The sequence below is a fragment of the Phalacrocorax carbo genome, chromosome Z (assembly GCF_963921805.1).
Source record: "Phalacrocorax carbo chromosome Z, bPhaCar2.1, whole genome shotgun sequence".
Taxonomy (NCBI): domain Eukaryota; kingdom Metazoa; phylum Chordata; class Aves; order Suliformes; family Phalacrocoracidae; genus Phalacrocorax; species Phalacrocorax carbo.
The window spans coordinates 65,737,252-65,750,317 of NC_087548.1; the positions used below are offsets into that span (position 1 = coordinate 65,737,252).

Here is a 13,066-nt window from a genome sequence, read left to right on the forward strand (position 1 = left end):
GATAAAATAGGCTGAATTGTGGAACATTTCTTGCGCCTTCACCAAGGGATTAATACAGAATAGCATGGTTAAAAACTTTGGAATGTGCACTCCAGTAAGAGGTTGTCAAACACTTAAATATCAACTAATAGCACTCTTGGCTTGGAGTAAATGGAGACAAAACCAATGTGGTTATCTTTTAAAATTAATAAAATGTAGAATTATTTCAGATATAAAAAATGTTGTGATGCAGTTTCTCTATTTAAAAAAAATATTCCTATACTACTACCTATTAGAGTTAAGAACTTCAAACTGAGAATTCCTGCAAGTACTATCCTTAAAGTGCAGAACGTGGTGTGGATCAGAACCCATGCAAATACAAAAATGCAGTCAAAAATGCATGAAAATATTGCAGAAAGTATATTCAAATTTATTGAAAATAAAGCATCTTCCAGTTTCCAAGTATCTCCTACCTGCTATTCTACTATCTCATTTTCACATTAGATTACCTGCCTAGTATGGCAAAATGATCTATCACCAGTCTACAATTAGAAAGCTGTCCAACACTTCCAGTTAATAAAGTATTGCTGTAACTGAGTTTTCACTCAATCCCTATTTCTCCTGATCTATTCAGTCCATTAAATTCATAAGACAACTATTTATGCCTGTTTGGAAATCTTCAGATTGGTGCTATTAACAGCACACCTTTCTTTCTTTAGAAAAAAAATCACACTTAAACTAATACTCTCTTAAAAGACACTGAAAAATCTGAGATTGTTTTGTCAGCAAGTCTGAAGAGAAAAAATAGTGCACCCTGAAGCAGTCTAGTAGTACCTGACAGTATGTACCCTGACTGAACGTTTCTTCTATATTATGGTACTGAACTGGAAAGCATTGTTCTCAAGCCTCTTTAAATCTAATAATCACAGAACGAAATAACTTTCTGTATCACTATAAAAATAAATCCATAGGACTTGGTGAGAGGTCTCTGTCTAAACAGTATTACAGATACAAGTTATGTTAAAATAATGTATAAACTGGAAATATTATGTTGTTATAATGAGGAGAAAATGTTCTGAACTTTATCAACAACCTGCAGGCAAGTTCATTGGGTTTATCAGTTCACAAAAAAATTGCCCAGTTGCACCTAAAAAAATATTATCAAGGCTCAACCATCACTACTTGTTTGTATAGTGCATTAAGGCTGTGATCCAGACGAGTCACTAAGCACCAGCTAAGAGTAGTAGTAACCCATTAAAATATGAAGAAATGCCACTAACCTAATATCTCTTCTCTCATTCATGTTCAGTGTATGTTATCTTTCTTCTTTTCTTTAAAGTAAGAGCTCAGAAGTGTTTTTGGAGACCAAAAAAAAGATGTTTTGATAAGTCAGGCTTCCTTCAGGGAGAATTCTATGGCCACAAATTACAGCTGTAAGAATGGAGTAAGAAACTTGCTCAAATGCCAAGACAAACCAATGCTCCTGGATCTCTAAGCACATGCAAAAAAAAGCACCGTAGAACATAAGCTCCTTAAAAAGTTGGTTGGGTTTTTTTTTTCCAAACTATTTGCAATCTTTAACTTTTTTGTCTTTAATGTGAATCAACTCTTAGAATAAGGTGCTCACCTGCTGTATTATAGCTGATGACATCTACCAAAAGAAACTTTTCTTGCCTTTTATTGGAACCAGAGAAGTCACATACCAAGTATTTGTTTGGCATAGCATTCAGCTAGGATTTATTTACTTATTTAGAACATTAAGGATTAGCATTTGCATCTGGGAAAGTTAAAAGACTTTGTATACAGCAGGTGAATGCATGGCTTTTTCCACAAAATATGATCCTTCCCTATAAAACCACAGTAAAACATGTATCCATCTTCTCTTTTGATGCTTCTGGCCTTAAAAGTTGTTCCATATGGTACAGTGAAAATAAAAACATAAGATGCTGGGAAATGGAAGGTTATTTGAATTTCTAATTCCTCTGAGTGGCAGTTCCATTCTGGAAGATAATATCACATAGGATTTTTTCAACAGTGCTCAACGACAGGACAAGGGGCAATGGGCTCAAGTTGGAACACAGGAAGTTCCACCTCAATATGAGGAAAAACTTCTTCCCTGTGAGGGTGCCAGAGCAGTGGAGCAGGCTGCCCAGGGAGGGTGTGGGGTCTCCTTCCCTGGAAATATTCAAAACCCGCCTGGCCGCGTTCCTGTGCCCCCTGCTCTGGGTGTCCCTGCTCAAGCAGGGGGGTTGGACAGGATGATCTCCAGAGGTCCCTTCCAACCCTTACCATCCTGTGATTCTGTGATATCCTGACATTTGTTTAGGATGCAGAAAAGAAAACATAACTGAGTGGGGCATAGACATGCCTAGATAATAACAGAAAATGGACCAAGTGGAATGTTTAGCATTCAAAAATCTTAACACAGGATGGGAGAATAGGCAGATTGCTGGGCTATAAATATTAAGATATAAACCCTAGAGGAGAGAGAGAGGTGGCCATACCACCAACGGAGAAACACTACATTAAAAAACCTAAACTTGATCCTGCTATTTGACTCTAATGTAATCCCAAGTGGAACACACTGATGTATTGCACAGCAACTACATCTCTCAGACACATCCAATAACTCCCCTGTGGAGTCACTGATGGTTATGGAGTTACTGCTTGACTCAGACCTAAGTGTACAAAATCACAAGGTGTAGATGATGTTGGAAGAGACCTCTGGACATCATTTGATTCAAACCCACTGTCCAAGCAGGGTCACATCGAGGTGGTTACCCAGGACTGTGTCCAGTCAGGTAATGAGTATCTCCAAGTATGGGGACTCCACAATCTTCCTGGGCACCTGTGCCAGTACTCCATCACCCTCACAGTGAAAAAGGTTTTTCTTCTTTAAGCAGAATTTCTTGATGTCAGTTTGTGCCCATTGCCTCTTGTCCTGCCACTCAATAGTACTGAGAAGAGTCTGGCTTGATTTTATTTACATTACCTCCCCACCTCCCTGTGCCCCTGCCAGTATTTATACATATTGACAAGATCACCCTGAGTCTTCTCTTGTCCTGAACAGTCCCAGCTCTCACTCTCGACTCATATGTTGTATACTTCAAGCCTTTAACATCTTGGTCACCCTTTGCTGGATTCATTCCAGTCTGACCTTGTTCCTCATGTGCTGGGGAGCCCAGAACTGGACCCAGCACTTCAGATGTGGCCTCACCAGTGCTGAGTACAGGGCAAGGATCACCTCCCTAACCCAGCTGGCAACACTCTTTCTAATGCAGCCTGGAAGACTGCTGGCCTTCTTTGCTGAGACAGGAAAAGATCGTTTTTCTTAAGAGTGTAATACACAAGAAGGCCTTCTACACCTTATGGGATTAGAGATTCCACAAGTTTACATGGATCTAAGAGCAGACAAACCTGTAGAAAATAAATCCATTGAGGATTATTAAACACAATAAGCTACATTATCACAAGGTGTCTGTGAGCTATAAAACTGGAAGCTCAATATGTTGGAAATTGGATGATGTATCACCGTGTGCTTCCTCTATCCCTATGCTTAAAGCATCCCTTTTTGACTACTGTTGAAGGTATCAGGCTACATGGACCTTTGGTCTGATGCAGAGCTATTCTTAGGAATTACAAAGTGCTACATGAATTGTACAGTGTATTATCTTACATCCACTGCAGTAATTTACCAAGCTTCTGAATAATTTGATTATGAAAGATACAATATTATGAAAGGTATTATATTTAAATAAACAACACTGTTAAAGACTAATTGAACTTCAGAACTTGTTTCAATTAAGCAGTAGGAAAAGCCTCTCAAAAAAAAATACAATGAAGATTTTACCTCATATCTCCATCAAATGAACTTCCAATCTCAGAATGGCACTTCGAAGTAAAATGTTTCTTAGTGTACAGACCTTTCAGTTTTTCAGCATTCTTTCAGAAAGTGCAAGACAGACATGTTGGAGCACCCAGATACATCCACCACGACAACAGTATTAAAGACACTCTTTCAGTTCTTCAAATCAGCAGTATAATCAAAGGACAGAGGTCATAATTTAACAGGCCAATATTTTATTGCTCTCCAGAAATTTTCATATCATGCATACTACTAATTGGCTCTTCCAGGTACCTGATACATTAATGAATTTGTGACGTCTGTTCAAGTTTAAGGATGTCTTATTTTTTTCTCAGTTGAGATGTATTTGATAATATAGTCCTAGGATTATCACCTTGATATTTTGTATTTTCCCCCCCTCTCTTTTGACATCCAAGGCCTTATACAGTTTAAAGTACATTTTTACAGAAGAAAAAGCTCCAAAGAATCTGTATTATTCCTATGCGGCACAAATGATATTCCTAAAAAACATTCACTCATGTTACTCTGCATTTCATAAATGGTGGCACTACGTAATGGTCTTTATGAACCAACACCATAATACCATACATTAATCGACAGCACATGAAAAATGAAGCAATCTTCATTATTAACAGATGGTGAGTTCTCACAATTGCTGTTTTATAGGTTGCAGAGGATAAGGGCAGTATAACAAAAAGGTTCAAACAGTAGTTGTTACTTCACAAGAAAATACCATTGGATTCAAATCTGCAAGAAACTTTTTTTAAAATCATAATTTGCATATAGTCTAGTCATCAAATTTAATCTTTTTCCCTTGGAATGCTGTAATTTGAGACATTTGTTCCCGGCGTCTCCTGCTTGCTTCCCATGATGGATGAAGAGGCTGTTCCAAACATGTTTTCTTATTGTCACATTTAATACCTGCAGCTTTTGCAAATGGTTGCTTCTTGAGCTGTGGTTCCTTTTTAAGAAGAGCTGTGCAAGAAGTTCAAAATAAAACATGAACTACATCATGAACCTTCAAAGAAATATGCTAAAACTACCTTGGGACTGCAGATATTTTAAATAATTTCTTAATGAGCCAAGAGGAACATATTCACCTGAATGTTCACAGCAAGACCTTTATCTTGCAGGCCAGTAAATTGTCACTTGGTAGACCGCAGATAATTAAGATTTATTATTACTGACCATGTCCAAAATTTGTGTAGACAAATATTCAGAATAGTCTCAACTTTTTTCTTCACAATAAACCAATGAGATATTACACAATGTAACTCAATATGACTGAAATTATATCCCTGATCCAATTAATTCCAAAATGGAACTATATATTATAAATGGAATAAAATATTGAAGGAGCTATTGAAGGAATTAGTAGCAAGATAAACTACTTGTTAACTATCATAATCTCACACCTTTACCTGTGCACAGGTAACATTAACTGCTTAACATGAAGACAGCCAGAAAAGCACTTTCCTGTGTAAAACCTGCTATATTTCTAATATTCAGAAATAGTAAATAGCAAACAATACCTACAGATTCAAATTAAAGCTTAACAGTTTGACCATTTTAACAATTAATGTTAAAATATGTGCCACAAAACTGAAATGAAAAAGAAACACCCTATCATCATTAGACTGTGGAGGCAACAAAATCTCAAGATGTTTTTGTTGCTCTTACAACTTTATCAGTTTAAGTAATACATACCTATTTTTCCATTTTTGACAGGCTGGTCTTTAGTATTTCTAAAAATAAAAAGAGAATTTAGGATTTTTTGAGACACTTGTAAGACAACAAACACCTGTGGATAAAGAATTGTCATCACCAAAACACTTGTGCAATGATTTTTCAAGCGTAACATGCAAACCCCTTATATACTGTTTCCTCTTTGTTAATAAAGAACTAAAAATAAAAGTATTTTCACTAGTGATTTACTCTGGATGCAGGTCTACTTAGTAATCCTATGTATATGTCAGTGCTAATGTGAATATGAAAAATATGTAAGAGTCAAGAAAGCTCAAGAAGACTGCAGAGTAGTTTATATGAAAATGTTCTAAGCTGTAAATGGCTGAAATTCTCCTTGTTTGGTAAGGGCTACTAAAAATCACAATTTTCATTATTGGGAAGGAGGGAGTGAATGGAGAACATAACAAGGTGAAAAGGTTTACCTTCTTCTGTTTTGAGATTTCTGATTAGAGGTAGACAGAGAACTGCAGAACATTGATTCTAGCTTGCTTGCTTTTGCATATGGCTTTTGTTCTTCCATGATCAAATCTTGCGCTGTCCTAGGCGCTGCATTTTTTTCTTTTTTCACTATGTTTTTCTGAAGTCTATCCTCTTCTTTTGCTGAAGAATGATCAGTAACTGCTGCTATTTTTTTCTTTCTTTTTACTTTGCCAATGAAGAAATCATCATTGCTGTCACTGTCAGAATCTGACGACTGGTTATAAAACCTCTCTTCAGTACTATCATCAAAGTATTCCTCTTCATTAGGATGTTCCTGGTCACTATCATCATCAGTTATTTCTTTTGTTGCATTTAATTTGTTCGTGCTCATATTTTCTTTCCTTTTTTGATAGCAGAGCTTCTTTCCTGTTTTATTCTGATTAACTGCTTGTATTTCTACTGCCTGAAATGAAGATTCTTCTGGAGCATATCCTCTCTCCACTTCTACAGTTTTCTGCTCAGATTCGCTCTCACAAAATTTTTCAGCCACCCTGTCAGTTTCTATTTTCATACTCATTTTTGTTTTGTGTTCACATCCTTGCTGTTTTTGAGCTAGTTTGGGAGCTTGGCCATCCAAATTGCTACTGAAACGTTGCGCTGATTTAGGCTGTTCTTCTGACTTAGGCTTTTTCAAAGGAGTAGCTTCAGCTGCATTCTTTCTTGCATCCTTAAAAGCTTTCACAGCAGCTATACAAGGGGCAGAAGAAAAAAGATTTTGTTGCAGCCACACACGAGTTTACATAAGTTATTTTAATATAATAAAATCTTTTTGCAATTTAAATATGTTGTATTGAGTAAGCATATTTTGAACATCCTTATGAATTATTTACTGAACACATGGGGCAAGAAATACCTTAGAGTACAGCATCAACCAAAGTGAGGAAAAGAACTTGAAATTATTACCAACTGAATACAGTGTTAAACTTGGGTTTAACTGTGAACTTCTGTACAGCAAACAATCTGCATCTGACAATCATGTTCATTCAGAGCATTACTTTCTGTGTAAAAACTGCAAACAAATAGTAAATTGCTCAGATAAATGGGTATTTGACATGCTCTGTTATTAACAAAGTAACTTTGTGACATTATTACTAGGACATGACCTTTTTAAACATTATTTTTAGTTGGAAAATTTGATTTTAAAGAGAATGGGACATAACCTAAAGAACCAGGAAAGATTCCCTAAGGATTCTGGGGACAGTTTCCAGGGAAGTTTAAGGGAGCGAACTGCAAAACGTTTTAGCTGCTTTTGGAAACCAGAGTTGTAGTAATGCTCCTTTTTCCTTTTTATCTGCATGCTACTGTGCTCATTGCCAGTTGACTCCTATGTAGTTTAGAGATAGTCCATTGTATTAATTCAATTTTAGAGTTCCCATTATAGGCCCTGTTTGTCCTACACCCTATATCTTAAATGTCATATATGTTATAGTGTCAAGTATAAGCCCATTTAAATCAATGTAAATGACTACAAGCTTGTGACATTTGTTTCACTGCAGCTAGTTAAGGTAATTACAGGAACTTTTTGGGTGTTTTTACTTTTCTTTTTATACTGGTTGTTCATGTTACGGATATGCGGGAACAAGGTAAGACACCAATAAGCTACTGAAGTCATAAACAAGTTAATATTATATTTCATACCTTTAAGTTCAACAAATCTGGGTTTCAAGTTGGGGTGTGTTGCAAGTCTTGCAATGGCTCGCTCAGTTGCAGTACAATTTGGCTATATAAAATAAATTCAAAGGCATGAAGTCAATAGAATGGTGAATACTCATACAGGCCTGTATCAGTTACGCTACAATTCATGCTAATGTGGAATATTCTGGAGTATTAACTGAACAAGAGGAAAAGCTTATGACAGTATAATATTTGAATATTTCTTGTTTTTCCTGTACTACTACAATTCTAAACGAGGAAAAGTATGACTGCCCAAACACTGTCAGAAAAGTAACACACATGTAAATCTGCTATTTCTCAAGTACTGAATAGGGATGATTTTTATTTTAAAAGCATACCAAACATATTTTTCTGCTCTAATGCGCTGCTTTTACAGTCACTATTTCTCACATGTGCAAAGCAAATTCCTGAACCCCCTGAAATAAAGAATATCATATTCATAGAAAGGATTCTGCATGAAGAAATAGAGCAGCTTGCAAGAAGGGCAGTATGAATGTCATAAAAGTAGTCAAAATGACACAGCAGGTATTCAAGGAATGTACACCAAATGTAGTTGAGAGACAAGGTCTAATTTAATCTTAAAGACAAACAACCTTGAATTTGATGCAGTAGAATACTGAAACTCTGTAAACTGATTCAAAGAACAAATATGATCTTTATGCTTCGATTTGAAGAAAAAGGAGAAAAGTAGGGATTGCTTCCCTTTCTCATTTACTTTTTTACATATTAGAAGTCACAGGTATGGCACATTGTAAAAGCTATCTCATTTTCATGTTCTTGTCATCACTAAGCTTGAAGAACAAACTGACAGGTATCTAAGATTCTTCCAAAGACAACTTTGTCTTCTTTTTTTTTGAAGGGATGGAAAGGGGTGCAACAGGCTTGTCAAACACAAATTTAGCAGGAAGATTTCTTAAACCCTGCAGTAGAATTCTCTGGGAGAGAGGAGAAAAGACACACGTTTCTCCCTTCCTCCTAGTGTTACTGCAATGGATATATGTTTAAATTGTTGCTAGCTGTGCTTTGAGTGATATGCTACACAGGAAGTGCTACAGCAGAAGCCATCCGAATCAACAGATAATGAGCTTTGTAATGAACCGGGCAAGTGCCCTGTGACCCAACCTGAGCTGGTTTTGGTGCCCAACAACTCAACACAACATGCTGCCTTTTCTGTCCTGAGTGACCCCTGCAACAGATGGAGCCCAAGTCACAGATATGTAAATGGCAGGCAATAAGGGGTGGACATTGCACTGGCTCTGCCCAGGGATGGAGTCAACTTTCTTCATAGCAGCCAAGATGGTGGTGTGCTTTGGATTTGTGGCTAAAACATTTTAGAGTTGGTAACGCACCGATGTTTTAGTTATTGCTGAGCAGTGCTTGCACAGCATCAGGGCCTTCTTTGTTTCTTGTTCTGCCCTCCCAACAAGCAAGCAGGGGGTGGGCAAGAGGTTGGGAAGAAAACACACTTGGGACAGCTGATCCATATTGGCCAAAAGGATATTCTATTCCATATCAAGCTGTGCTCAGCAATAAAAGCTCAAGGAAAGGAAAAGGAAGGGGTGGGGCAGGGATGTTTGTGGTTACGGCATTTGTCTTCCGAAGTAACCATTATCTGAAATGAACCCCTGCTTTCCGGGATGTGGCTAAAAATCCACATGCTGATGGGAAGTAGTGGATAAATTCTTTATTAATCTTTGCTTGCACACACGACATTGCTTTACTTACTGAACTGCCTTTATCTCAAACCATGAGTTTTTCTCACTTTTGCTGTTCTGATGCTATCCCCCATCCTGTGGGGTTGGGGTGAGCGAGTGGTTGCTGGGTGGTGCTTAGTTGCTGGCTGGGGTCAAACCATGACACAAACACTACCTAATACATCAGCAACACATGTTTAAAGTATGTGATTTGCTTGACATAAGAGTGCTCTGCGGGGAATTTTACTTGTGTGTACATTTTCTTCCAGCAGAATGATGCCACTTGGTATAAAAAGTTATGCATTCATTGCATATAGATGGACACTTCATGTCAACTAATAGTGCAGGAGAATCACCTTCAGTGCTTTGGTCTGAAGGAAACAGAGGAGAAGACACACTGCAGCTACAGCAGACAAATACTTCCACATGCAGCAATATTTAATTGGTTTGCAAAATGTGAATCTTGTTCGTCAACCAATGAAAAGCAAACCCCATTTGTATTTCTTTTGCCATAGTTCTACAGCTTACAAAATACACTCTGGGTATGTCCACTCATATTTCAGGTTTGAAGTGCAGAGCGTCTGGGAATTCTAGTACCTTCCTTTCTCCTCAAGTCTCTGCTATTACAACATTATTTCTTCAGGTCAAGAAAAACTGGAAAAATGTTTTCTCTGTAGACTGTCTATGGAACTACAAATGCTGGCAAGAGGAGACGGGTCAAAAGATGGGTCCATTTCCAAAGGCCACAGACTGGCTCACTTTCAGGCTAGCCTAGCTCTGAGAACTTGAAATCTGAATTGTGATCCCCATGTGACAGTGCTGCATGCTGCCACCAGATTCCTGGGACAGCAAGCTCACATTTCTGAAGATCAAACAGTATTTTCTTTGGAGATTTTTCTATAGCTGGAAAATCTATTTCTGAACTTAATTAATACACTTTTTCCCTCAGCTACTTCCTGTGGGTTTTGAAAGAATATACCATGAAGTTCAGAAAGCAGCAGCAGCTTCTGTGCAACATCTGGTGTCCTTTAATTCAAATATTTATAGAAAGAGTTTAAGCATATACATGCCAATCCATATGGAATAACCACATTTTTTCCTTATAGCAAAATACTTCACAACCACTACTCATGCTGATAGAGAGTAGCCAACAAACATACAATATGACATTCACATTCTTTAAAATTTCCCTTTTTTTTTTTTTTTGGCACATTCAATGCTCAATTTATTTTTCCTCAATTATTTTTTCCAGTATATAAAATCTTGGCATAAAATAAAACTTAACAGAAAAATGTCAACTGTATTTACAGCAAGAACACCCTTTCCCCTGCCTCCTGCCCCAGTATGTTTAATTATGCAGATACTGGAATTGTACACATTTATTCTCACATGTTCCTGCTAATTCTTGTATTATTTTGCACTATTTATTTTTTTCGTGCAAGAATGTCCTAGTACTTTCTATAGGAACATTATCCTTCATTCAGTGTGCAGCTGAGGCGCTGCAAAGTGAACAAGACAACTGAGCAGTGCGTATTCACACTTTTCCGTGAGAAGTTGTAAGCGACATTCAGAACCACGAAAGTCAGAGTCTCCTCAAACTTTTTATCTTGGTAAGTGATGCACTATTTTTGTATATAGCATTAAAGATGTCTATCTATCATAACTGACGTGTTTCATTAAACTCCATGTGGACAATTAGCAGAATTAACTGCACTGATCTATTTTCAAATATCTTAAAATGAAAAGAAAACCAAACTGCATAAACAAGCATTCTTCATCCTGAATGGTAGATGTGCACACAGAGGCACAAACCTCAAAACATAACTTGTCAGTTATAGCATAATAAAGCAGCAATTGTATAACTTACACATGTGCAAACACACATGCATGTCCCACATAAGGGAGACAAACTTTGTACAATGTGGCAATGATTGGGAAGAGAATGGACATTACAAGCTTGCTAAGTTAAAAACAGAGTCAAAATGCAAGTTTTGAGATGTGCTGGAATAGAGGTCAGAAGTGGAATGGCTCTAAGAGCTGGCAGCACTGGGTAAAAAAAAGTCAGGCAAAAGCTGTGTGGGTAGTACCTGCTTCATTCAACACAGGTGATACAGTGACAATGGGAAACCAAGTGTCTCAGGGCCTTGGGGCCGATGGGATTGCAGGAGTTGTTAGCATGTGTGGGACAGCAGAGCTTCAGGAAGAAATAAAGGGCAGAAAACTGGGATTAATTTAGGAACATGAAATGGAGACTTCTGGCTGTCGCTTCATTCTGGTTACTCTTCCTGTTCAAATCTACCTTTGTTTGTACTCTCTCTGCTATAATTATAATCAATAATAGGAAAGAAAAAGGTAATACTTTTATTCTTCAATTTACTTTGGTACAAAAGGGGATTGCCTTGTTACAGGTCTCACCGGAAACAAGACTGCTACTAGAAAAGTATACCAAGTATACAGCAGCAGAGTATACAAAGTATACAAAGACAACTACTAGGATTTCAGCTGGGTCAAAGGCCAGTGCTACCAAACTGGTGATGCTTGGTGGCCCTGCATCTGTCACTTTAGATCATCTCTCAGCTATTTAAAATAATGACATTCAAATGGAGACAGTCAGAAACCCCACTGACAAATAGAAGCACATGGCAAAAGCCATGACACAGAAAGTAACCTCGAAGCATGTCACAACTCAAGTTTCTAAACTAACTGGAAGTGCAGTTTAATGTCAAGTGTAACAACAGACTGATTTTAAGCAAAAAATGGCAGAGATAATACTAACCAGGGTAAGCTTTAAAAAAAAAAAAAAATTGCAATTCTGGACCAAAACACGATGTTATTGCAATATCCTTTGCAGCAGCTTAGGAGAAGAGCTCTCTGTCTACTAAAAAAGCAACCCAGAAAACCTGTTAATCCACACATTCTTCCCAGAGCTCTAACAAGTTACAGCTGTCCATAATAGCAGATGTGGTTAATGTGGAGTCACAGGGTGGCTGAAGGTGCCAGATCATGGCTGCCACCCAAGTCCATCCCATGACCTCATACTGCTTTGGAATAAGACCTTTGAGAAAAGTAACTTCCCAACTGTGAAATGCTGCTAGTTCTCCCTCTTCCTTTATGTCTAAGACAGACAGTATGTGATTTGTGGCCACCAGAAATGGTGAAGATTTTCGTATGAGGCAATTGACTATTGGTATCACTCATAGTAACACTGTTGTCTCTCAGCTCCTGACAGGAAGAGAGATTGATTGTTGACTGTGGTGGATTGACCCTCGCTGGACATCAGGTGCCCACCAAACCTGCTCTATCACCCCCTCCTCAGCTGGCCAGGGGCACATTGTCTTTGCCAATCCTTCCTCCTCAGGGGCATGACTCCTCACACTCTTCCCCTACTCCAGTGTGCGGTCCCTCTACAGGAGACAGTCCCACACAAACTTCTCCAAAGTGAGCCCTTCCCATGGGCTGCAGTTCTTCATGAACTGCTCCAGCATGGGTCCCTCCCAGGGGGTGCAGCCCTTCAGGAACAGACTGCTCCAGTGTGGGTCCCCTGAGAGGTCACAGGGCCTGCCAGCAAACCTGCTCCAGCACAGGCTTCCCATGGGGTCACAGCCTCCTTTGGGCATCCACCTGCTCT

The 13,066-nt window shown here is 38.2% G+C and overlaps 1 protein-coding gene across 5 annotated transcripts in view; it reads right to left on the minus strand.

Moving 5' to 3' along the window:
* Nucleotides 1-4,042: 4,042 nt before the first annotated feature.
* SRFBP1 (serum response factor binding protein 1) overlaps nt 4,043-13,066 on the minus strand; it is a 78,111-nt gene continuing 69,087 nt past the window's right edge. For all 5 annotated transcript variants that reach the window (XM_064439367.1, XM_064439366.1, XM_064439368.1 and 2 more), the window contains 4 exons: nt 7,709-7,790; nt 6,013-6,757; nt 5,552-5,589; nt 4,043-4,819 (listed from right to left, as the gene is read on the minus strand). In XM_064439367.1, the coding sequence (XP_064295437.1) occupies nt 4,632-4,819; nt 5,552-5,589; nt 6,013-6,757; nt 7,709-7,790 (1,053 nt within the window). In that variant the 3' untranslated portion in view covers nt 4,043-4,631. The remainder of the gene's footprint in view (nt 4,820-5,551; nt 5,590-6,012; nt 6,758-7,708; nt 7,791-13,066) is intronic.